At 37.8% G+C, this 25,156-nt stretch overlaps 1 protein-coding gene across 2 annotated transcripts in view; it reads left to right on the top strand.

The window, feature by feature from the left end:
• PXDC1 (PX domain containing 1) overlaps window positions 1-25,156 on the top strand; it is a 196,184-nt gene that overhangs the window by 61,832 nt on the left and 109,196 nt on the right. For both annotated transcript variants that reach the window (XM_053714683.1, XM_053714682.1), the window contains exons 2-3: window positions 3,915-4,006; window positions 4,922-5,039. In XM_053714683.1, the coding sequence (XP_053570658.1) occupies window positions 3,915-4,006; window positions 4,922-5,039 (210 nt within the window). The remainder of the gene's footprint in view (window positions 1-3,914; window positions 4,007-4,921; window positions 5,040-25,156) is intronic.

The following is a 25,156-nucleotide window of genomic DNA, read 5'->3' as shown; positions in this document are numbered from 1 at the left end:
ATTGAGACACTGATTGACCACCCTGACGTAGGTCTAATAGAGAAGCTTCAGCAGCGGAAGTCCTTCCAGGTTTGTCAAACACGTTAGAAAAAACAGAAAGAAAAGCATCCACATCCTGAAGTATAAGATCATCCTTTTCTAACAGAGGTGATACCCAGGCCAAAGCTCTTCCTTTCATTAAGGAAATAAGGAATGTAATCCGAGATGAGGGAGTAGCAAAAAGGGTAGGACTGTTACGAAAGTGAAGTCGACATTGATTCAAAAAACCCCTACAATCTTCAGGATTCCCATCATATTTATCTGGAAGAGGAATCCTAGGACTCAAATGTCCTTGTGATTGGTTGTTGGGAATAGGAGGAGAGGATGCCTCAATGTTAGGATTGGGAGGGATAGGAGCAACCAAGCTCTGTAATAATGTAGTGATTTGATCCAGCTTAGTATCCAAGGATTGCAAGTGGGTAGCATGAGATCCCAGTAACTGTCCCTGGTGAGTCACGGCCATGGATAATTCAGTGGGGTCCATTTATGGCCCGTTTGTAATGTCAGCCGTATTTGGTCAGTTCAGGATTTAACCCAACTGCTAGCGTGGATATTAAAACACACGCTAGCACACTGAGAAATATCCAGGACGTGACCCACTCAGGAAACAAAATAAGCAGGGTATCAGAACTTCCCAAAAGAATATTAATTCAAAATATCTTCTTGAGGATAGAATTATTTTACAGGAGATAGCGTTCCTTTCTCAGGAAAATAGAAACAAACAAAGCTTATGTCCCTTTAAGCAGGTTGATAGTGGATAAATGAATAAGCTTCTTTCTTGCAGGTTTGCAACAAACTAAGAATGTCCCTTTAAGCAGGTTTATAGCAAACAAAAATAATAATGTCCTTTTAGCAGAAATAAAGCAAACAAAAAAATAAAGTCCCTTTAAGCAGGTGTCCGCAAACAAATGTTAATGTCCTTTTAAGCAGGATTGTCAGCAAAGAAATGATAATGTCCTTATTGGCAGGATTAAAGCAAACAAAGATAATGTCCCTTTAAGCAGGTGTCAGCAAACAAATGATAATGTCCTTTTAAGCAGGATTGTCAGCAAAGAAATGATAATGTCCTTATTGGCAGGATTAAAGCAAACAAAGATAATGTCCCTTTAAGCAGGTGTCAGCAAACAAATGATAATGTCCTTTTAAGCAAGATTGTCAGCAAACAAATGATAAGGTCCTTATTAGCAGGATTAAAGCAAACAAAGATTATGTCCCTTTAAGCAGGTGTCAGCAAACAAATGATAATGTCCTTTTAGGCAGGTTAGCAGGCAATAAAGATTTGGAAGCAAGAGGCATTGGTAAAACAAAGTTGAGGAGGATAGGGTCAGGTTTCAAAATTGTACTCACTCAGACAGGAACCGGCAGAAGAGAGAGAGATAAAACAAACGGGCACCGAGAAAATCTCCCGCCGAGATTTTAAAGGCAGAGAGAGGCCGCCACGTCATAGGGGTTGTCAGAGAATGCGTCACGTTGCCTAGCAACGTGACGTAGAACCCCAGAAGAGATCCGGGAGCCGCGGCGACACGGCGATGAACGGTAATTCATGACACTCACATAATACTTGACACATGTGTTTGTTTAATTTTTGATCATAGGTTAGGTACTTAGATGATTACATTGGATTGGTGGCATAATTGGTACTGTATGTACTTTGGGGAGAATTGTCCAGTCTTCCTCCTATACTAGATTTGTTTAGTTTCTTATGTTTTGTATTTTATCACAAATCCTTGTCATTGTATACCCCTATCTGTGTACCCAGCGCTACGGAATTTTGCGGCGCTATACAAATTAATGATAATAATATTAATTAAGATTTTTTGCAGTTATTCTAGTCATTTGGCAACCCCACAATTGATAATATTATGCATAAATAAAATAATAAATTAATTTGAAGAATGGGTATATAGGATGTACCAGTGCAGTCAAAGATTAATCAATTAAGACCCTTTGGGACAATACTTTTTAGGTTTTTGACTAACTGAATCATGAAAGATTAATTTTGTCTTTCTTATTGCTTTACACAAATGATCATTTAAATCTGTGCTAGACAGATTTGGTTTCTGACTAATGCTGTATAATCATTTATGATCATTTATCAATTATGTTAATTAGCATGTGAAATATTTTTTTTCAAGAAAGGTGGCAGCTCTAGAAACAGGTAGATTGTAAATTACTGAATATCTGTAAAATATAATAACATTTAGAAGAACAAATAAAATAAAAAGTAAAACATTCTTGTTTCAGGAGGTTTTTGATGAAATAGAGCCCAAAGCATTTTCTAGTTTTTATTTCTTTATATAATAATATTTTTCCAAAATTATTAGCTCTTCAGTATTATCAATCCATTGTTCCAATGTGGACAGAGATGCCAATTTTAAAACATTTGTAAATCAAAGACGACTCAATTTACCAGTATTTGTAACATGGTCCAGTTTGAGTGTATATTCTTATTTAAATGTTTGCTCAAAATAAAATGTATGGATCCAAGTCAATATGAGATGGGTCCCCAAATCTTAATCAATAGGTTTAGACTTTATCAATAAGAGGGCAGCCACAATATGTGGCCCTTGCTGTCTGCTGCACCACATCCTCACTAGCACAACCTGTTTGTTGCTTTACCCAAACATATATTTTGTTTTCTTAGGTGTTTAATGTCACCATATTAAAAGTTTGATATTAATTTCCTTTAATCCCTTCAGGACCGGGAATTTTAGAGAAAAACTTGCCCAAAGTACCAGAGAATCTTTAGCAATTTAAACAGAAATGGAACCGTGTTTTTTTTTTTTTTTTTTTTTACCTATTAAAACCACATATGATTTTTTTAGTAGGCAACCCAATGTATTGATCTGGGCCCATTATGGTGTATTTCATGGCACTGTTTTTTTTTAACTGTAGGGATCCCTCCTCAACTCTTCCACTATCCTGATCCCTCCCAAACAGCTCTCTAACCTTCCCCTCTCTCGCTAGAGTCTGTCTGCCAGTACCCAGTTTGTAGTTTTTTCTTATTTTTTGTAATTATTTATTAATTAAAAAAAATATTGTAGCGCAGCGGTCCCGCCTCCCCCTCCCTCCCAGCGATTGTCACTAGAGACCGCCCCCCTTCCCTCACCTGTTTCTGTAGCGTAGTGGCCCATCCCCCCCATCTGTCACCAACATTTTTTTTTCTGAAGCATAGGGAACTCTCCCCTCCCTTCTGCGATGTGCCGCCCACCGCCTCCTTCCCACACCATCCACTGCATCACCGCAAGCTGATACAAACAGTGGCACAGAGTGTCACTCTCTATGTCAGCAATCTGCCTTCATATGGTAAAGGAAGAACAATCAGTTCTATCCTTTTTGTGTACAAAATACATTTTTTTTTATTTTGTTTGATTTTCTTTTTTTTAATTTGTGTTCAGTGTTTCCACAATTTTTTTTTTACCAGCCAGGTGACATTTGAAAGTAGCTGGATGGCATTGTGAAGTGGCCGGGCAGAGGCAGTGTAATATTTTCTAATATTATATCATTTTCAGCTATCCAAAGCACAATTAATTGCATAATTTAACACAATGTATTTAATGATAATTTGTGCAAAACATTTTTAACATTTTTAATACTGGATAATTTTAGCTTAATTTTATCTAAAATCAGCCTGGTGGTGAACTCGCTAAAAAAAAGTCCTGGGAAGAACACTGGTGTATTAGATTCTTTATTTATTATTTGGGTTGGTCTTATGGACTTGTGCAGAATAAATTGTAGCAGAAACATGTAATAACTGATACAAGCATTTATTTTCATAATATAACAATATAATACCCTATTGCAAATCTTATATATGGCTGTAATTATAAGCTTAAAAGCCATTCCATTAACTTGTTTATATTCTGTGTTTTTAGGGCTTATCACAATTAAAGATTCTCATGAAATAGAAGCAAGACTTAATGAAGTGGAAAAGCTTCTGAAGGCTATAATAAACATGCCATGCAAAGTAAGTATTCATTAATGAATTTGTAGTATTCACAACAAGCAGTTCATATTAGTAGCACAGCTTGCTTTAGAAATATACAACTTTGTTGCAAATGATCTGGTCAGATTAGCTTTAGTGATATCAAGGGAAACTCGGGATGAAAAATAGTAGTGCACAGTAACAACTGTATATTTTTGGAGAATACAGTCTGAGGCTGATAATGATTTAAGAAATGAGTAAATCCAATAGTAATGTTACATCTAAGATAGGGTGCACAACAGTATAGGGTTATAACTACGATTGCCAGGGAAAATATTTCTTATTTCAGTGCACCTTCAGGCAAATTTTGCATAGCATTCTTATTCTCATCCATTACCTTTGTGTGCCTGTAACCACACAACTGCTGTCTAAATTTCTTTAGCTCTATTTTAGTTCTTCTCCATGTGAGCAGTACCAATCAAAAGGACATATAAGCCTAGATTACAAGTGCATAAATATTATCACTATTGCACATCGACATTTCTGACCAGTATTTATAATAGGCAGAGACAGGCGCCCTCTATGGAGGGCGCCTGTAAACTCATGCCTACTCTGCCTTATTATAAATCCGGCCCTGTCTGCACTATTAATTGTGCTTCTCTTGTAATCTTACCCATATTGTTTTATTTTTTACTATATTGCACAATTGTGTTTTGTTTTCTTTTCAAGCATAAGATTCGATTCATCATATTTACAGAATATAATTTTCCTTTTTGGGACTTTTGGATATGAATACACCCCTGGAAGTAAAATTGATTTTTCATGAAAAGTGTAACCTTTCATTACCTTATTATCACATTTATTCTTATTGATTTGTATTTTTATTGTGATAATATTTCTTATTACACATTTATTTTACAATTATATATGTATATATTTTTTTCTACTCTTTTTCAGTATTCAAGATCAGAAGTTGTCCTCACATTTTTTGAGCGCTCACCACTAGACCAAGTATTAAAGAATGATAATGTGCACAAGATTCAACCAAGCTTCCAACGTCCCATTAAAATATCTGGTAAGGAACTTGATACCACACTCTGCATTAAAGCAAACTCTTTCAACTATTATCACTGCAAAATATTTAAACCATGGTATAAGAAAATTGCTAATTTGAGCACATGAGCACTGAAAAGGGTTTGCCACCTTTGGAAGTATTTTTTGGAGCAAAATCCAGGATCTCTATATTGCTGGTGTAAAAATAGGACACTTTTCTGCTTCAGAGGGAAGATAGGGGCTGCAAGACAAGCCTTCTGGGACTGCATTGACACTGTGTCACCAGTAGCCGAGCATATTTTGCTATTTGTTCTGCAGACTAGTAAAGCAATTATATGTATGCTTGCATGTCTAGAACAGATCAAAAATGTATTTGCTGTCCCAAATTACTTATTTATATTGTATTTAAAGGAACAATGGGTGAAGATATACAGATATGTTACATAAAGCATGTTCGCTCTATTTCAAAGCAATTTTCACATGATTTATTTTGTGCTGTTATTTCAATGCTATTTTGAAATACAGTATTTTTGGAAATTAAACTGTAAATTGCTAGGATTACATACTTTGCAATATAATCAGTTTATTTCCATGCATATTTGTAAAAATAGCAATATCTGGCTTACCTGGAAGCAGTCAGGGGGGCGATCCCATCCCGTTTTATTAAAGTGCCTTCATATGAAATAGGCACTTTAATAAAACAGGACTAAGGAGGGCCTCCTAAACTGAAAGAGGAAGTGCTTAGGGGTCTGGAGTGTCTCTTTAATGGAAATGAGTGTTTTCTCTCTGGTATTATGAATCAGTAGGATTAGAGGAGACAAAATAATGTTTTTAGTTTTGTTATGTTGATGGTTTCTTCGTTTTTTCATGGTTTTTTTTGGAGGGGGGCTGCCTGTTGTCATGTACTAGCAAAAGATTATAGTTCATATGTAGGAAACTACCTCTTTATCACAACACCACATTTTATTGGGATAATTTAATGGAAGCTATGCAAGCTCAGGGAGTATTTATGGAGGAAATACAATAGAATAGTTACATGTGTTTAACAATTCTCGTAGGATATCACTGGCGTGACGTGTGGATCAGGACTGGCCAGTTTACTAATCATTCCTACTCACCCCCTTTTCTTTTTTCTTTATCTTCTTGTCTTTCCCCTGTTATCTTCTTTATCATAGGCTTATCTCTTTTTATATGTAATATATTTTAAGCATATTCAGAAATTATTATATTTGTTTGTAATGTTTTACTTTGTTCATTTGATAACTTTGCTCTAGAAGTTCAGTCTGCTATAACATGGTTCATGATCAGCACTTCCCATAATGCCATCCTTTGCAAATGCCAGTTATCACCATGCTTTACAGGACTCTTTAAAGATAGCTAGTTTACAGGTGGTCTTTAAAAAAATGATGCACTTTAGTTTCATACCGGATTCTTCCTAGTATGTGTATGTTGTTATTGTTGTATTGTTAGATATGTGCATATCAACTTTCAATAAAGAATAATAAAGATAAATAACTTAAACGATTTATGTATTTTAAGCAACTGACTTATACATCAGTATTACATTTGTTTTATATTCTAAGAAAGCCTTAGAATACTTAGGGATTTATTACAATCCTTTAGAAACATTTTCCAATTATTTATCTACAGAAATATGCCCATAGACTTAAATGGTAATTTGTTTAGACAATTATTGCATAAACATTTCTAAAGGATTGTGATCGACCCTATATGTTTTAAGTGGTTGAAAACTCTTTCTTCATGCATTTTAACTACAAATATAAATATGTAATGGCATTTTATTATATATTCACACTAATTACTTTAATTATTATTATATTATTATGCTTTATTTATAAAAAGCGCCAACATATTCTGCAGCGCTGTCCATGGGTACAATTAGTTTAAATAAAACAATAATACAAAACGTGAGAGACCAGACAAATTTGACAAACACATACAAGAGGAGTTGAGGGCCCTAATCTCTGTGGGAATTTACAATCTAATAGAGTAGGAGCGTAAGAAACAGCAGGTGAAGACTGCAAGGGTGAGAATGATGTTAATACAGAGTTGATGAGGAAAATTATGAGGTAAGTGCAATTAATTTGTTACTGAGTTGGGTGGTAGGCTTCCCTGAAAAAAAAATATCCTATTGGAGTGTTTAAAAGAAAGCAGATTTGGGGAAAATCTGATAGCACGAGGGGGAGCATTCCAGAGTGTAGGTGCCGCACAAGATAAGTCCTGCAGTCTAGCATGGGAAGAGGGGTTAATCGAAGATGCAGGGAGCAGGTCATTGTTGGATCTTAGTGGGCGGGGAGCAAGTCATTGTTGGATCTTAGTGGGCGGGCTGAAGAATATTTGTTGATTAGTGAGGATAGTTAGTGAGGAGTGGCGTTTGTAAGGGCTTTGTAGGTTAGGGTGTGAACCAGTGAAGAGACCCGCAGAGAGGTGCAGCAGATACAGAGCGGCAGGAAAAGTGGATTAGCCTGGCAGTGGTATTTAGGATAGATTGAAGGGTGAGAGGTGGGAGAGAGGAAGGCCAGTGAGTAGGTTATTGCAGTAGTCAAGTCGGGAAATTACAAGGTAGTCTATTATTTACTTTGTGGTGTCAGCAATTAGAAACGGGCAGATTTTGGAAATATTGCGTAGGTGGTTGCAACGCGTAGTGGTTGTAACACTGAGGCAGCGTACTCAATGATATGGGGAGATAGTGATGCATTTAATGGTGATAGAGAAGTCAGAAATCAAAGTGGAGCTAGAAGTAGGGATTAGAAGGAGCACAGCCTTGGGATGTTAATCGTTAGATGGTGGGAGGCCATCCAAGAAGAAATGCCTGATAAGCAGTCATTGACGTGAGAAAGGACAGAGGGAGAGAGAGCAGGGGTGGAGAGGTAAATCTGGGTGTCATAAGCATAGAGGTGATATTTGAAGCAAAAGCTGTTGATAAGTTTACCCAGTGTAGAAGTATAAATGGAGAAGAGTAGAGGACCCAGGACAGAGTCTTGAGGTACTCCAACAGACAGAGGCATTGAAGAGGAGGAGTCGCCAACAAATGACACAGAAAAGGACCTATGAGAAAGATGAGAGTTGATCCGAAAGAAAGCCATGTCACAGAGACCAAGAGAGCTAAGGATCTGTAGAAGGAGGGGGTGGTCAACTGTGTTGAAGGCAGCTGAGAGGTCAAGTAAGATAAGTATAGAGTAGTGGTTGTTGCTTTCAGCAGATAGAAGATTGTTTGTAACCTTAGTGAGGGCAGTTCAATTGAGTGTTGGGGGCGGAAGCCAGATTGCATGGGGTCAAGTAAGAAGTTGCAGGATAGGAAGAGGGATAGGCAGTCGTAAACTAGTTTTTCCAGGAGTTTTAAATGTTAGTGGAAGCAGTGATATGGGGCAGTAGTTTGCAGGTGAATTAGGATCAAGGCAGTTTTTTTTGAGTATGGGAGTGACCTTTGCATGTTTGAAAGAAGATGGGAATGAACCGGTAGAAAGAGATAGGTTGAAGATGTGAGTAAGAGCAGAAGTGAGGGTGGAAGACAGAGAAGGTATTAGCTAGAAAGTCATCGGGTTGAGAGGGTAGGTAGTGAGGCGTGATAAAATTAGCAAGGAACAAACTTGATTCTCTGTGTCTGGAGAGAAGGTGCAGAGAGTGGCAGAGGGGGTGACTGAGGGTGGAATTGGAAGATTGCAGGTTAGTGTCTGGATGGTGCTTTAATAGTATGTGTTTTGTTTAAAGCATAGTCTGCCATATCTTGAGCACTAAATACAGAAGAAGGGGGTGGTGCTGGTATCGAGAGCTGAATGTAGAGAAGAGTCATTTAGGGTTTGAGGAAAGAGTAGATGTAAGAGAAGAGGTGAGATTGCTTAGTTAAGTGAAGGGCAGACGTGTATGAACGAAGAATGAACTTATAGTGTATAAAATTAGGTTCAGAGCGAGATTTCCTCCAGCAATCATAAGAATAATGTAAAATTAAGTCCTGCTTCTCTGTGATTGTTTTGTTGTATGGGGTCTTGCCAGTGACCCTTATACTAAGCACCATTCACAACAATTTTGCTGGACTGATTTATGATTTATCAATTTTATTATATAATGACAATTTAACTTTGTTTCCTTTTTTTATTCTAATGCTTATATAACGCTGCCACCTTGTGGCTAAATGTGTTCATACTGGTACAAGTCTGCTTGAAAGGATGAATCCTTGAACAATTTAAATACCATATGTTTGTTATTTCTCCCAACACATTTTTATTATGCCACATTGGTTTGAAATGTTCTTTTACTTTTCTCTCCACGTGATGTACTTAGAGATGTGTATTAATGTTAATTAATTGGCCCTATGATACTAACTAGTAACTACTATTGTGTCTATTATAGTTTGTTCAACTCATCTATTCACCCCCTGCTCTCAATTTTGTTTGTGCAGGAAAGTGAGCATTGATTAACTTTATTAGTGATCTCATCTGTTTCCAATTCAACCCATGACAAGTGGATCAATCATAACCAGAGAAATGGAGTGACAGTCTTATTCAGACTCGAACAGATGTACCTGCAAGTTCCTGTTCAGGAGATAACATTGAACCTTTATTACTTAGGGCACCTGTATCTTTTATGTTCACCCTTTAATGATAAGGGCTAAGGCTTATTCTGTGGGAAGAGTCAAAGCTTAAAGGGCATATAGTATTGGGCATACAGTATTGGTTTCTAACTATATATGCTTTTTATTTGCTGTTATAAATTATGTGATCTACTAACTTCATTTCATCTTCTGTGATGATAAATGGCATTACCTAATATGTTAATTCTTTAGAATTACATATATATTCTAGTTGAGTGTAGCTGCCTGTTTACTATATACATTATTAATCATTAGGCTTTAGTAATAGTTATTTTATACAATAATTCAGCATTTATGGGCATTATTGCCTCGTTAGCTCTTTGAATATTTTAAAGTGACAATTGAAACCATGAGCTGTGTTGTAATCTGGGACTCATTTTTCAAGTTAGACAATGAAGCTGCTATAATGCTGCCAGTGGCTGGGGCAGCAGAGCCCCTGCAGTCTCTATCAAAAGGCGTTTATTTTTCTTCACTGTTTGGCAGTTAACTTTATAATCTTATTACATATATTCAGCTCATCAAGGACTTTGGTTTTTCACTATGGAATTTGTCTAGAGCTGTTCATTTTTTATGGTAACCAGTATTTTTAATCTCAGCTTTACTAATGGCGAGAGGCACTTTAGTACTGTATTAGTCTTAAAGGGACAGTCTACACTAGAATATGTATTGTTTAAAAAGATAGTCGCTTTATTACCCATTCCCCAGTTTTCCATAACCAACACGGTTATATTAATATACTTTTTACCTCTGCGAATACCTTGTATTTAAGCCTCTGCAGACTGCCCCCTTATATTAGTTCTTTTGACAGACTTGCATTTTAGCCAATCAGTGCCCTCTCATAATAGGGTTGCTACCTCAACCATATTTTCCTGGACACTTATGAGTTATATATGCTGCATTCTACAATAAAAGTAAAAAAAAGCCTTTCTAAAAAACCTACTATAAAAATTGCCCTGATCATTTGGTATGGCATTGCCCTAAAGCAATTATAGCTTTTTACATTAAAAATATTTCCCTGTTTTACAAAAACCCTATCCCAAAAAAATGGTTGCCCTTATAAAAGCATATTTTAGGTCATTGCACTAAAGTTTTCATCTCTTTTGCTTTTAAGTAAAAAACAAAAAACGCTATTCTAAACAAAAAAAATATCCTCCAAAAAAAACCTATTTTATAAAAAGTCTGCCCTAAGAAGGCATTTTGCAGGGCATTGTCCTAAAGCTCTTTTAGGATAAAAAAGGCCTATTCTAAAAAAATCCTATACTAAAAGCCTAAAAGGGATAAAAAAACAAACAAAAAAGCCCACCCCAAAAAAATCCTAACGCTTAACTACAAAGTCTATACTCACCAACTTTACTCCGGCTCCTATGTGATCGCCAACTACAGTGCTCCTCTTTTTGGCAGGGCCCATCTTCATCCTGGCGGCGGGGGCCCATCCTCATGGAGGTGACAGCCCTTGTCTATCTTCATCCTGGTGGCGGTGGTCAATCTTCATCTTTTTTCTGTCGCCCAATGAGTCTTTTTATTTTCTATTCTTGTCTTCTTCAGATCTTCTGTCGCCAACTTCCTCTTCATGCGGTCACCTGCCATTTTTAAATATAAATTCAAATCAGCCAATAGAATTTATGTTTTTTTTTCTATTGACTGACTTGAATATAGATTTTTAGATTTGAAAATCAGCCAATAGGAGTTCAAGGGTACCCATATTTAGAATAGGGTTCTTTTTAAGTTTAGGATTTTGTTATAGGATAGGTTTTTTTTTAAAATAGGGTTTTTTAGTTTCTACTTATAAGCAAAAAGCTGGAACCTTTAGGGCAATGCCCTACAAAATGCTCTTATCAGGGCAACCTTTTGTTGTCATTTTAGAAAAATGTTTTTTTTTTATGTAAAAGAGCTATGGTCGCATTAGGGCAATGCCATACCAAATGCCCTTATCAGGGCAATTTTTAGAGTAGGTTTTTTAGGGGGTGGAGGTTTAATTTTATTGTAGAATGGGGTTGCATTTTTTGGAACAAAAGAGCTAAATTGATTTTGGGCAATGCCATACAAAATCACTTCTTAGGACTATTACTGTTGTAACTTTTAGTGTCAGTATAGGTTTTTTTTTATTTTGGGGTGTTTTTTTAATGGGGGCTTTAGTTTTAGAATAGACATAGCTGTGGGTTTTTTATTTTTGTTATTTATATTTTTATATTTTGCAAAGTGTGTTTGTTTTAATTTTTGTAATTTTAGTGTTTTCTATTTTCTGTGTAAAGGGGTGTTAAGTTAGAGGTTAGGTGTTAGGTAGTTATTTAGTGTAGTTGTAGTATGCGTTGGGTGGTAGTGATGGTGTAGGGGTTAATAGGTAAGGGAGTTTATTGCATTGAGGGGTTGTGGTAGTGTAGAGGCTAAGTATAGTAGGGGGGATAATGTGTTGGGCTATTGGCGGTTTAGGGGTTAATAGGGTAGAAGGTTTCTTGTGGTGGGATATTGGCAGTTTAAGGGTTTATAGGATAGAAGATTTCTTGTGGTGGGCTACTGTGGGTTTTGGGGTTAAAAGGGCAGAAGGTTTCTTGCCGTGGGATACTGACTGATTAGGGGTTAATAGGGTAGAAGGTTTCTTGCCGTGGGCTATTGGCGGTTTAGGGGTTAATAGGGTAGAAGCTTTCTAGCAGTGGGCTACAGGCAGTTTAGGGCTTAAGTAGTGTAGGGTTAGTTCGCGGTGGTGGGTTCTGTCTGTTTAGGGGTACATAGCTATAATTGTTATGCTCGGTGTAATATATTCCAAAGGGATCCTTTACTATACATCACCAATGTCGCCTGCGATGCTGGCTGGAATCTATTGCCAGTATCACCGACCATTGGGATGTATAGTAAACCGTCTCTCGGTGATGCTGCCTGTTAACAAAGGTGTTAGCAGCTTGGAATATATTGCTGGCTTGCCAGACATCGTGGTGGAACTCTTTGGAAAGCATTGCAGGACTTTCGATCATGAGTACCTAAGAGAGAGAAAAGAGAAAAGAGAAAGAATAGAGAAGAAAAGAGTGGGAAGAGAGACGGGAGAGAGTGAAAAGGGAGCTGGAGAAAGAGAGAAGAAGAGAAAGTATAGATTAAGAAGAGTAAATAGAGAGAAGGCGAGAGTGAGAAAAGAAAAAAGGTAGAAAGAGAGAGAGAGAGATAGAAGGGAGATTAAAGAGAAGGAAAGTGAGAGAGAGAGTGGAGAAAAACAGCAATGAGAGTGTTTATAGAATAGAGATGGGCAGAGAGAGATAAGGGAGAGCATGAAAAGAGAGATTGAAGAGAAGGAAGGAGGGCAAGGAGAAAGAGAGTAAAGAGAGCGACACAGAGATAGTGAATAGAAAAATTGAGAAGGGAGGGGGTGAGAGAAATGGCAAAAAAAGGAAAGGGGCAGAAAAAGAGAGGGGGAATTGATAAGGGCGAGGAGAAAAGAGAGAGATATTTTTTGTTTTTTTTCTAGTTTTTTTGTCTTAATCATTATCAGCATTAGAGACAGGAGTATACGCTGGGGCTCCCTCAGTCAGGCTATTCCACGCTCCCTGCTTCTCTTCTAGCAATGCGTGGCTAATTCTCACATCCTCAGGTTGTTTAATTGATCACACTAATCTCTACTCTCCTGTTTTCAATCACACCTGCATAAGTCTACTTGCTGTGCGCCATAACTGCATGGTACTCATGTCTTCAGACACTAAGGAGACAACAGGGGTGGCATTTAGACATGCAGGATAGGAGGGTGTAACATATAAATCCTCAGCCACAACTCTCCGTTGGCAACACTGCATTTTGGAACATGTAGTCCCCGGGTAAACAGTAGTAACCGGTAGAAAATTAGGGACAGAGGTGACAGGCACTTCCTATGCTTTTATATCAACTATCCAACATTGTTTTTTTTACTAATCGATGTGCCATGCACATGCCACGTATAGAAAATCCCCATATGAAGATAGAGATACACTGTGAGGCCCCTGTTTAAGTGAGGCCTTAGGCGACCGCCTATATGGCCTAATCGTAAATCCGCCTATGCAGATAGAGCACACATTTGTAAACTTTCCAATTTACTTGTGGTCTCAATTTTGCTTTATTCTTTTGGTATCCTTTGTTGAAGGAGCAGCAAATCACTACTGGGAGCTTGCTGAACACATTGGTAAGCTAATAACATGAGGTATATATGTGCAGCCACCAATCAGCAGCTAGCACCCAGCTCCTAAGCCTATACGATACCAAGAGAACAAAGCAAATTAGATCAAATAAGTAACTTGGAAAGTAGTTTACAATTGTACGCTCTATCATTAAAGAAAAAATTGGGATTCAGGGTCCTTTTAAATGATCTTGTCTGCTATCTTTGAAGCTATTTCTGTATTCATTGACATTCCTTAATCCAGTCTGGCTTTATTTCTAGTCAGTCTTTTTTTTATTATTAACTGTGGCATGTAGTTATCTTCTTATGTATTCAGATATCTATCTGTTGCCATATAGTGCTTAAAGGGACAGTAAAGTCAAAATCAAACATTCATGGTTTAGATAGAGCATGCAGATTTAAACAGTTTCCAGTTTACTTTTATTATCAAATTTGATTTGTTCTCTTTGTATCCTTTGCATCCTCTCTAAACCCACCTAGATTAAATCTAGGTTGGATCAGAGAGCTCAGGAGCATGTATGTGTTTTAGCATTGTATGGCATCAGTGTTTGCAACAATGTATAACATTGCTTCAAGCAATGTTGCAAAGCACTGCTGCCATAGAGTTCTAAAGACACGTGCACACTCCTGAACCCCTATAAACCTAACTGTTAGATTATAATAAGTGGGCACAAAAAAGCAATATTTGCGCTGCACTTTGTAATACTAATGGGAGCCTCATTCTCATGCTGTGAGACACGGCATGAAAACTAGCTTAGCGAAGGGGGTAAGTCGCGCAGCGATGGGCAGCAGATTGTAAATATATCTGTATATTAATATACCTATATATTTATGTGTTTATATGTGTATATACCTATATATTTATGTGTTTATATGTGTATATACCTATATATTTATGTGTTTATATGTGTATATACCTATATATTTATGTGTTTATATGTGTATATACCTATATATTTACGTGTTTATATGTGTATATACCTATATATTTATGTGTTTATATGTGTATATAGACATATTAACACATACATATATATGTATATTAATACACATAGTATAAATATATATACATATATATTTACAGGGAACACACAGTTCCCATAGACTGCAATGTAAAGGCACCCCACACTGCCACATTTAACCCCATAAAACTGTTTCATGCTGATTTTTTCTTTTAAAAGAAAGATGCTATTTTTTTTTTATAATTAATTTTTTTTTGAGGCCAATTGGGGCACTTTTTAAAAATTATCCAGAGGTTTTTCGGAGCATTAATTGCTATCGCGATCCATTTGTATAGCCCGTCTGGGAGTGTTTTTGTAACAATATATAGTTTTGCTATTTTTTTAATAACATTACAGACTACTGCTGGCTCCTGTTTGTCTAATCTGTCTTTTCATATGCAGGGAAGGGGGGAGTGTCTGCTCTTTCAGGTTTCCCAGCCCATTTCGCTGGGTGTCCCAGCCTAACTTCATCAACAGTGCTAAACTGGGAGCTTCTATGTAACATAGTAACATAGTAGATAAGGTTGAAAAAAGACCGAAGTCCATTGAGTTCAACCTATACAAATCTAAAATACTTACAAAAATCTCTAGTTAAGCTTAAATAACCCCACTAAAAGGTGACCCATTTAATACTAGCAATCATATCCATTAATTTTGTTTATATACAGAAATGTATCCAGACTATTTTTAAATGTATCTAGGGTATTGGCATTCACTACCTCCTTTGGTAATGAGTTCCACAATTTTATTGCTCTTACAGTGAAAAAAAAGTTTCCGTTGCAGGAGATTGAATCTCCTTTCCTCCAACCTTAAATTGTGACCTCTTGTCAGAAACAATTTTCATTGAATAAACAGAGCTTCTGCCATCTCTGTATATGGGCCTTGAATATATCTATACAAAGTAATCATGTCACCTCTCAAGTGCCTTTTTTTTAAAGAAAACAGACCCAGTTTGGCTAGCCTCTCCTCATAGGTTAAATTCTCCAATCCCCTTATTAGCTTTGTGGTCCTTCTCTGAACTTTTTCTAGTTCTGCAATATCTTTTTTTGCAATCGGTCCCCAGAACTGCACTCCATACTCAAGGTGTGAGACATGTAAGTTATCAAAAGGTTTTATACTGGATCTTTAGATCAGTATCTTTGCATATTCTTCTTTATAGTTAATAATTATAGAATAGGTAACAATTCTTGGTAGAGCTAAAACAAACGATGTTTAGTCCAGAGTCCCAATGAATCCAGATAAAGTAATGTCTAGAGACAAAAGGAAGGTCCCGTTGCAGGCGGTAAGATGTTTGGAAAAAAGGTGTATTCTAGTACTTACACCGGGTGTTGGCACTTCTGACTTTATTGGAGTCCAAACTTCCACATAGGAGCAGCTGTAGAAATTAGGTTTCTGCATCTGATTTACAGTTCTTTCCACAAAAAACTTAGGTGATCTTAGGAAGTCTGTGAGATATTATTTAAAACGGCTGTAGATGTATAGTGCATAGCCTAAACCAAACAAAACGGACCATTATTTTTCCCCTTTCTACACCTGCTGCGACAGGCGCTTCTCTGGGTCAAAGCTCAGCAGGCTTAACAAGAATGAGCAACGCGTTTCCGAGGTCTCCCTCCTTTCTCAAGCTCAATTCTCAAATGGTGGCTGCCTCTTTTTATAGGTTAAGTAACAATTAATTAAGTTAACAAAAAATAATAATGCATATGTATTAAGTTAATATGTACAGAATAATGAATAATAGTATAACTTAAAAATAAAAATTTATAAAGATGACATCAATTGATTGTGGATGAAAAGATTGTATATTTTCCTTATCATTTAAAATGTAATTTAAAAGTTGTCTATGCCCAATTTTTAATGTGCAGTAAAAAAGTGCACAGTTTATTATTTCTGGCTGAAGTATAAAAAATGTTTTTATTATATATATATACATATATATATATATATATATATATATATATATATATATATATATAGAAAGTGAAAATTGTAGAAAGCACTCACTGGACTGTAGACAGCAGTTTAAATCAAAAGTTTATTGTGACGTTTCGGGACCAACAGCGTCCCTTCCTCTGACAAACAACTAGTGAAAAAACCAAACATTTATAGACCCATATAACACTCCCCCAAGTAAACTACCAATGAAAATGTGCCGTGTGCAAAAGTTGAGCCGTGTGCAAAACAAGCATGAGTCCCTATAATAAGGGTAAAGTGTAGTGAATAATGCATTAAATGTGTAAATATATATAAACTAATACGTAGTCCTATGTGTGCAAACTCTAAATGTATCTGATAGCCCCCATATCATGTCCGATCTACTGAAACTAAAACAACTCTAAAGCGTACATCTGCTAAAAAAATAAAGACAACAAAGTGCCTGATAGGTGGGATATGACGTGCCCCCGTGTGTTGATAGGCCAGGCCGGTTCGTCATAGGTAGCCACACCCTGTTCCATGTTGCTGGTCAATCACAATAGAAACAACAAAATTTCTAATAGGCTAACAGGACGCAGATAGATACGTACGTCACCCACAGCGGCACTATGAACGGTTGCCTTGGCGATACCTGTAAACATCTCCGTATGCCCCAACATCACCGCGTCAGACCTGATACATCATTTGTTAGCGTAACGCCGCAACGCCTCCCGGCTCAGTCGGTAGTCCTGGCAACCAATCCAAACAACCACATACTCGTAGCCGAGTTTGGCCATATCAGCCCTAAAATCATTTACCATTATTGTACCCGAGAACATCCTGCCTCATCACTAGCTGAAAATAATACACAGTTACACTGTCAAACTGAAACCTAATAAAAGCATCGCCGTCATTTCACAGTAGACCACTGCTCACCCGGCTATATGGTTGCCATAGCGACCTAAAAATAAAAATAAAAACACCAACACACGATCAAGCTATCACTTTGTCCTATACATCACGAAACATAGGGGATCACAGGCGTCCACTTGGATACCACGGTGGAATACTCGGAATATTAATATAAAGAAAAATATCACGAAGAGGAATAGTAATAATGAAAAATTTAATACTTAAATATAAAGAGAAAAAATATAGTGAAGAAAAGGAAAAAAAGGGGAACACTCATTCTGTAACGTAAAAAGGTGTATCAGTGGTGCCCTAGCATGGGATCACTCACATCCGTTCCCAATAATATAAAATGACCCATGTCAGACAACTTATTGAAAAAAACCCATGTAAACCTGTATATATCGTCACAGCAACATAACAGGCCCAATATTTTATAAGTTTATAATTCAAAAAGTGTAAACCAATAGTGATTAGAAAAGAAACAATTCCCACATCTCTGTTCCCTCCAGTCAGAGGGGCAAACACAATCACATCAAGCTGTCTGCAGCCGCTACCACACACAGGGCCTTCCGCCACATGTGATAACCAAATTCCATCTCCAACAGGGCGCTTAGTTATCCCACCGTACTATAAAATCAGGACCGTAACTCATGTGTGGGAGGCATATCAGAGGCACAAAACCCATAGTGTGTGTGAAATGTGATGTGTAACTCCTATAAAAACAGATTAAAAACAAAATTAAAACAAAACACACCTCATATTTACACATTTTGAAATTGATAACAACTAATGAAAATGGAAAAATATGGAAAACAATATACTAAAAAAATATGGAAAACAATATACTAAAAAAAGAAAGGACTTAGATGCTGAATCATGATATCATAATCAGGGTATGGTAAGGCAACCACAAGAGAATAGGATCCAATTGGGCAAAAACAAAGGTTCTTCGACAATGAAAATTGGACTCTCATTTCACCATCACTATATAATGCTGAGTGATAGATACAGGATCAAAAGATCAATGGACTCTCATAAGACCTGATCCTTATAAAAAATTCTGCCATCCCGTTTGGATGTTGAGGCCTCTCGGGGCCAGTGTACATAGTTCATGAATCCAACGTGCTTCTTTTTGTAACAGGATCTTGGCTCTGTTTCCTCCTCGTCTTAGCACTGGCACGTGGTCAATGATTCTAAATTGCAGATCGCTCACTGTGTGTCCTGCTTCTAGGAAGTGGCGTGCCACCGGATGTTCAGCCTTCCCAGATTTTATTGCCGCTCTGATGCTTGACCGATAATTCGCCATTCTCACTCTGGCATCGTCAGTAGTCTTTCCAGTATAGAATTTCCCACAGGGGCAATTCAGAAGGTATATGATAAACTGGGTTGTGCACGTCAGGAAATACTTGATCTGATATCTTTTGCGACGATCTGGATGTTGAAATGTCGTGCCAGTGTGCATGCTGTTGCAAGTTACACAACTAATACATTTGTAGCATCCCACTTTTTTCTTCAACCAAGTTTGTTTCTCATTACTTGAAGAGATATCGGTCTTCATTAGCATATCCCTCAAACTCTTGCCTCTACGGTATGCCAATCTGGGTGCCGACCATTCAGCAATTGGCAATGTAGGATCACTCTGAAGAAGTTTCCATTCCTCCTTAACTGCTTGAGCAATCTGATATTGGTCTGGATTATACGTTGTCACAAATGTAAGTTGGGGATTGCTTATAGTATTTTGAATTTGTTGCTTATTTTGAGATGAGAGAGCCAGATGGATGTATGCAGCCTGTATACGGTAATCCCCCACATACTGGGGATTGCAGCTGTAATTAACCATCTGCGAAAGAGTCCATATGTGGGGCCTCCAGAGGAGGTCAAGGTAGACCTCCTAACAATATGCTTGGAAAACAATTTCTTTCGTTTTGAGAACAATTTTTATCTACAGACAGAAGGGACCGCGATGGGGTCAAATATGGCCCCCTCGTTGGCCAATCTATTCATGGCGGACTATGAATCTATCCAGATGAAGGTGTATGAAATGGATGCCATTTCTTTTTATTGTCGTTACATAGATGACGTGTTCCTGATATGGAGAAATGGGGAACAAGAGTTGAATAATTGGATCCATACCCTTAATGGGATGGATAGTACCATCAAATTCCAACATACGTCTAATAATGCCACAGTCAATTTTCTTGACGTCAGAGTTTTCAAAACCTCCAATGGACTTGGCACTACACTGTTTAGGAAGAAAACGGACCGCAACACACTGCTACAGGCTAGAAGTTGCCACCAGCCAGCACTCATACGTAATATTCCGAAAGCACAATACCAAAGGGTAATAAGAAATAATGCCGATGATGACCTGATGCAGACACAAATGTCAGAAATGACACAAAGATTTCTCCAACGGGGTTATAATAAAAAGAACCTAGAGAATCAATTGGAACTGGCTCTCTCATCTCAAAATAAGCAACAAATTCAAAATACTATAAGCAATCCCCAACTTACATTTGTGACAACGTATAATCCAGACCAATATCAGATTGCTCAAGCAGTTAAGGAGGAATGGAAACTTCTTCAGAGTGATCCTACATTGCCATTTGCTGAATGGTCGGCACCCAGATTGGCATACCGTAGAGGCAAGAGTTTGAGGGATATGCTAATGAAGACCGATATCTCTTCAAGTAATGAGAAACAAACTTGGTTGAAGAAAAAAGTGGGATGCTACAAATGTATTAGTTGTGTAACTTGCAACAGCATGCACACTGGCACGACATTTCAACATCCAGATCGTCGCAAAAGATATCAGATCAAGTATTTCCTGACGTGCACAACCCAGTTTATCATATACCTTCTGAATTGCCCCTGTGGGAAATTCTATACTGGAAAGACTACTGACGATGCCAGAGTGAGAATGGAGAATCATCGGTCAAGCATCAGAGCGGCAATAAAATCTGGGAAGGCTGAACATCCGGTGGCACGCCACTTCCTAGAAGCAGGACACACAGTGAGTGATCTGCGATTTAGAATCATTGACCACGTGCCAGTGCTAAGACGAGGAGGAAACAGAGCCAAGATCCTGTTACAAAAAGAAGCACGTTGGATTCATGAACTATGTACACTGGCCCCGAGAGGCCTCAACATCCAAACGGGATGGCAGAATTTTTTATAAGGATCAGGTCTTATGAGAGTCCATTGATCTTTTGATCCTGTATCTATCACTCAGCATTATATAGTGATGGTGAAATGAGAGTCCAATTTTCATTGTCGAAGAACCTTTGTTTTTGCCCAATTGGATCCTATTCTCTTGTGGTTGCCTTACCATACCCTGATTATGATATCATGATTCAGCATCTAAGTCCTTTCTTTTTTTAGTATATTGTTTTCCATATTTTTTTAGTATATTGTTTTCCATATTTTTCCATTTTCATTAGTTGTTATCAATTTCAAAATGTGTAAATATGAGGTGTGTTTTGTTTTAATTTTGTTTTTAATCTGTTTTTATAGGAGTTACACATCACATTTCACACACACTATGGGTTTTGTGCCTCTGATATGCCTCCCACACATGAGTTACGGTCCTGATTTTATAGTACGGTGGGATAACTAAGCGCCCTGTTGGAGATGGAATTTGGTTATCACATGTGGCGGAAGGCCCTGTGTGTGGTAGCGGCTGCAGACAGCTTGATGTTTATGATTTTGGGTATTTTGAGTTTTGGTGGTTTAAGACATCACCATCGTAGGGGTAACAGATGGTTTATAACCTGGCACTATGGATACAGTGGATGCAGGTCCCTATTTGGTTGACAGCTTTCTGATTATGTGCTATGGGGCCTCATTTGTATATTTTCATATTTTTATGTTATCACGTTCCACATTTGTGATTGTGTTTGCCCCTCTGACTGGAGGGAACAGAGATGTGGGAATTGTTTCTTTTCTAATCACTATTGGTTTACACTTTTTGAATTATAAACTTATAAAATATTGGGCCTGTTATGTTGCTGTGACGATATATACAGGTTTACATGGTTTTTTTTCAATAAGTTGTCTGACATGGGTCATTTTATATTATTGGGAACGGATGTGAGTGATCCCATGCTAGGGCACCACTGATACACCTTTTTACGTTACAGAATGAGTGTTCCCCTTTTTTTCCTTTTCTTCACTATATTTTTTCTCTTTATATTTAAGTATTACATTTTTCATTATTACTATTCCTCTTCGTGATATTTTTCTTTATATTAATATTCCGAGTATTCCACCGTGGTATCCAAGTGGACGCCTGTGATCCCCTATGTTTCGTGATGTATAGGACAAAGTGATAGCTTGATCTTGTGTTGGTGTTTTTATTTTTATTTTTAGGTCGCTATGGCAACCATATAGCCGGATGAGCAGTGGTCTACTGTGAAATGACGGCGATGCTTTTATTAGGTTTCAGTTTGACAGTGTAACTGTGTATTATTTTCAGCTAGTGATGAGGCAGGATGTTCTCGGGTACAATAATGGTAAATGATTTTAGGGCTGATATGGCCAAACTCGGCTACGAGTATGTGGTTGTTTGGATTGGTTGCCAGGACTACCGACTGAGCCGGGAGGCGTTGCGGCGTTACGCTAACAAATGATGTATCAGGTCTGACGCGGTGATGTTGGGGCATACGGAGATGTTTACAGGTATCGCCAAGGCAACCGTTCATAGTGCCGCTGTGGGTGACGTACGTATCTATCTGCGTCCTGTTAGCCTATTAGAAATTTTGTTGTTTCTATTGTGATTGACCAGCAACATGGAACAGGGTGTGGCTACCTATGACGAACCGGCCTGGCCTATCAACACACGGGGGCACGTCATATCCCACCTATCAGGCACTTTGTTGTCTTTATTTTTTTAGCAGATGTACGCTTTAGAGTTGTTTTAGTTTCAGTAGATCGGACATGATATGGGGGCTATCAGATACATTTAGAGTTTGCACACATAGGACTACGTATTAGTTTATATATATTTACACATTTAATGCATTATTCACTACACTTTACCCTTATTATAGGGACTCATGCTTGTTTTGCACACGGCTCAACTTTTGCACACGGCACATTTTCATTGGTAGTTTACTTGGGGGAGTGTTATATGGGTCTATAAATGTTTGGTTTTTTCACTAGTTGTTTGTCAGAGGAAGGGACGCTGTTGGTCCCGAAACGTCACAATAAACTTTTGATTTAAACTGCTGTCTACAGTCCAGTGAGTGCTTTCTACAATTTTCACTTTCTACATACCTGGCTACAGCACCCTGGCAAGTTGCAGTGTGTTGGTGAGAGTGCATATACTACAAGACATTTATATATATATATATATATATATATATATATATATATATATATATATATGTACAGTATCTCACAAAAGTGAGTACACCCCTCACATTTTTGTAAATATTTTATTAATTCTTTTCATGTGACAACACTGAAGAAATGACACTTTGCTACAATGTAAAGTAGTGAATGTACATCCTGTATAATAGGGTAAATTTGCTGTCCCCTCAAAATAACTCAACACACAGCCATTAATGTCTAAACCATTGGCAACAAAAGTGAGTACACCCCTAAGTGGAAATGTCCAAATTGGGCCCAATTAGCCATTTTCCCTCCCCGGTGTCATGTGACTCATTAGTGTTACAAGATATAATGTGTGAATGGGGAGCAGGTGTGTTAAATTTGGTGTTATCGCTCTCACACTCTCTCATACTGGTCACTGGAAGTTCAACATGGCACCTCATGGCAAAGAACTCTCTGAGGATCTGAAAAAAATAATTGTTGCTCTACATGAAGATGGCCTAGGCTATAAGAAGATTGCCAAGACTCTGAAACTGAGCTGCAGCACAGTGGGCAAGACCATACAGCGGTTTTACAGGACAGGTTCCACTCAGAACAGGCCTCGCCATGGTCGACCAAAGAAGTTGAGTGCACATGCTCAGCGTCATATCCAGAGGTTGTCTTTGGGAAATAGACGTCTGAGTGCTGCCAGCATTGCTGCAGAGGTTGAAGGGGTGGGGGATCAGCCTGTCAGTGCGCAGACCAATACTGCATCAAATTGGTCTGCATGGCTGTCCTCCCAGAAGGAAGCCTCTTCTAAAGATGATGCACAAGTAAGCCCGCAAACAGTTTGCTGAAGACAAGCAGACTAAGGACATTGATTACTGAAACCATGTCCTGTTGTCCGATGAGACCAAGATACATTTATTTGGTTCAGATGGTGTCAAGCATGTGTGGCGGCAACCAGGTGAAGAGTACAAAGACAAGTGTGTCTTGCCTACAGTCAAGCATGGTGGTGGGAGTGTCATGGTCTGGGCCTGCATGAGTGCTGCCGGCACTGGGGAGCTACAGTTCTTTGAGGGAACCATGAATGCCAACATGTACTGTGACATACTTAAGCAGAGCATGATCCCCTCCCTTCGAAGACTGGGCCACAGGGCAGTATCCCAACATGAATAACAACCCCAAACACACCTCCATGGCGACCACTGCCTTGCTAAAGAAGCTGAAGGTAAAGGTGATGGATTGGCCAAGCATGTCTCCAGACCTAAACCCTATTCAGCATCTGTGGGGCATCTTCAAACTGAAGGTGGGGGAGTGCAAGGTCTCTAACACCCACCAGCTCCGTGATGTCGTCCAGTGGCAACCTGTGAAGATCTGGTGAACTCAATGCCCAAGAGGGTTAAGGCAGTGCGGGAAAATAATGGTGGCCACACAAAATATTGACACTTTGGGCCCAGTTTGGACATTTCCACTTAGGGGTGTACTCACTTTTGATGCCAACGGTTTAGACATTAATGGCTGTGTGTTGAGTTATTTTGAGGGGACAACAAATTTACACTGTTATACAGGCTGTACACTCACTACTTTATATTGTAGCAAAGTGTCATTTATTCAGTGTTGTCACATGAAAAGATACAATAAAATATTTACAAAAATATGAGGGGTGTACTCACTTTTGTGAGAAACAGTGTATATATATATATATATATATATTTATATATATATATATATATATATATATATATATATATATATATATATATATATATATATATATATATATATATATACACAGTATATACACATATTCAATAAAAAAAAAATCTATATTCATAAACCTTATATATATATATATATATATATATATATATATATATATGTGTGTAAAAGCAGACTTGAAGTAAAAATGTGTGTCATTGTGAACCTCATTTGCATATCTTACCCATAATCCTTTGCTGCATTGGAAACAATGTAATTCAGAGGTTTTCTGTGGGAAAAACAAGCCTTGTGGCCTGTCTAGATTTGTTAATGAACTACACAATGAGTTATTCTCTATATTTTGTGCGTAGTGGAGGATTTTAAACTCACTTTTTGCCTCCCCCTAATTTTAAATGTTGTATTTTGTCCAGAAATCAACTTCACACAGCAGTGATTCAAAACTTCTCCCAGCTGATGAGTGGCAAACACCACTAAACAGGCTGTCCTGGGATGGTTTTGAATTACTGCACTAACCCTAGCTAAGCTTATGAGCTGTGTGA

Source organism: Bombina bombina, chromosome 5 (assembly GCF_027579735.1).
Source record: "Bombina bombina isolate aBomBom1 chromosome 5, aBomBom1.pri, whole genome shotgun sequence".
NCBI classification, from domain to species: Eukaryota; Metazoa; Chordata; class Amphibia; order Anura; family Bombinatoridae; genus Bombina; species Bombina bombina.
The sequence above is the reverse complement of the archived record's forward strand: the minus strand, read 5'-3'. Positions and strand labels throughout refer to the sequence as shown.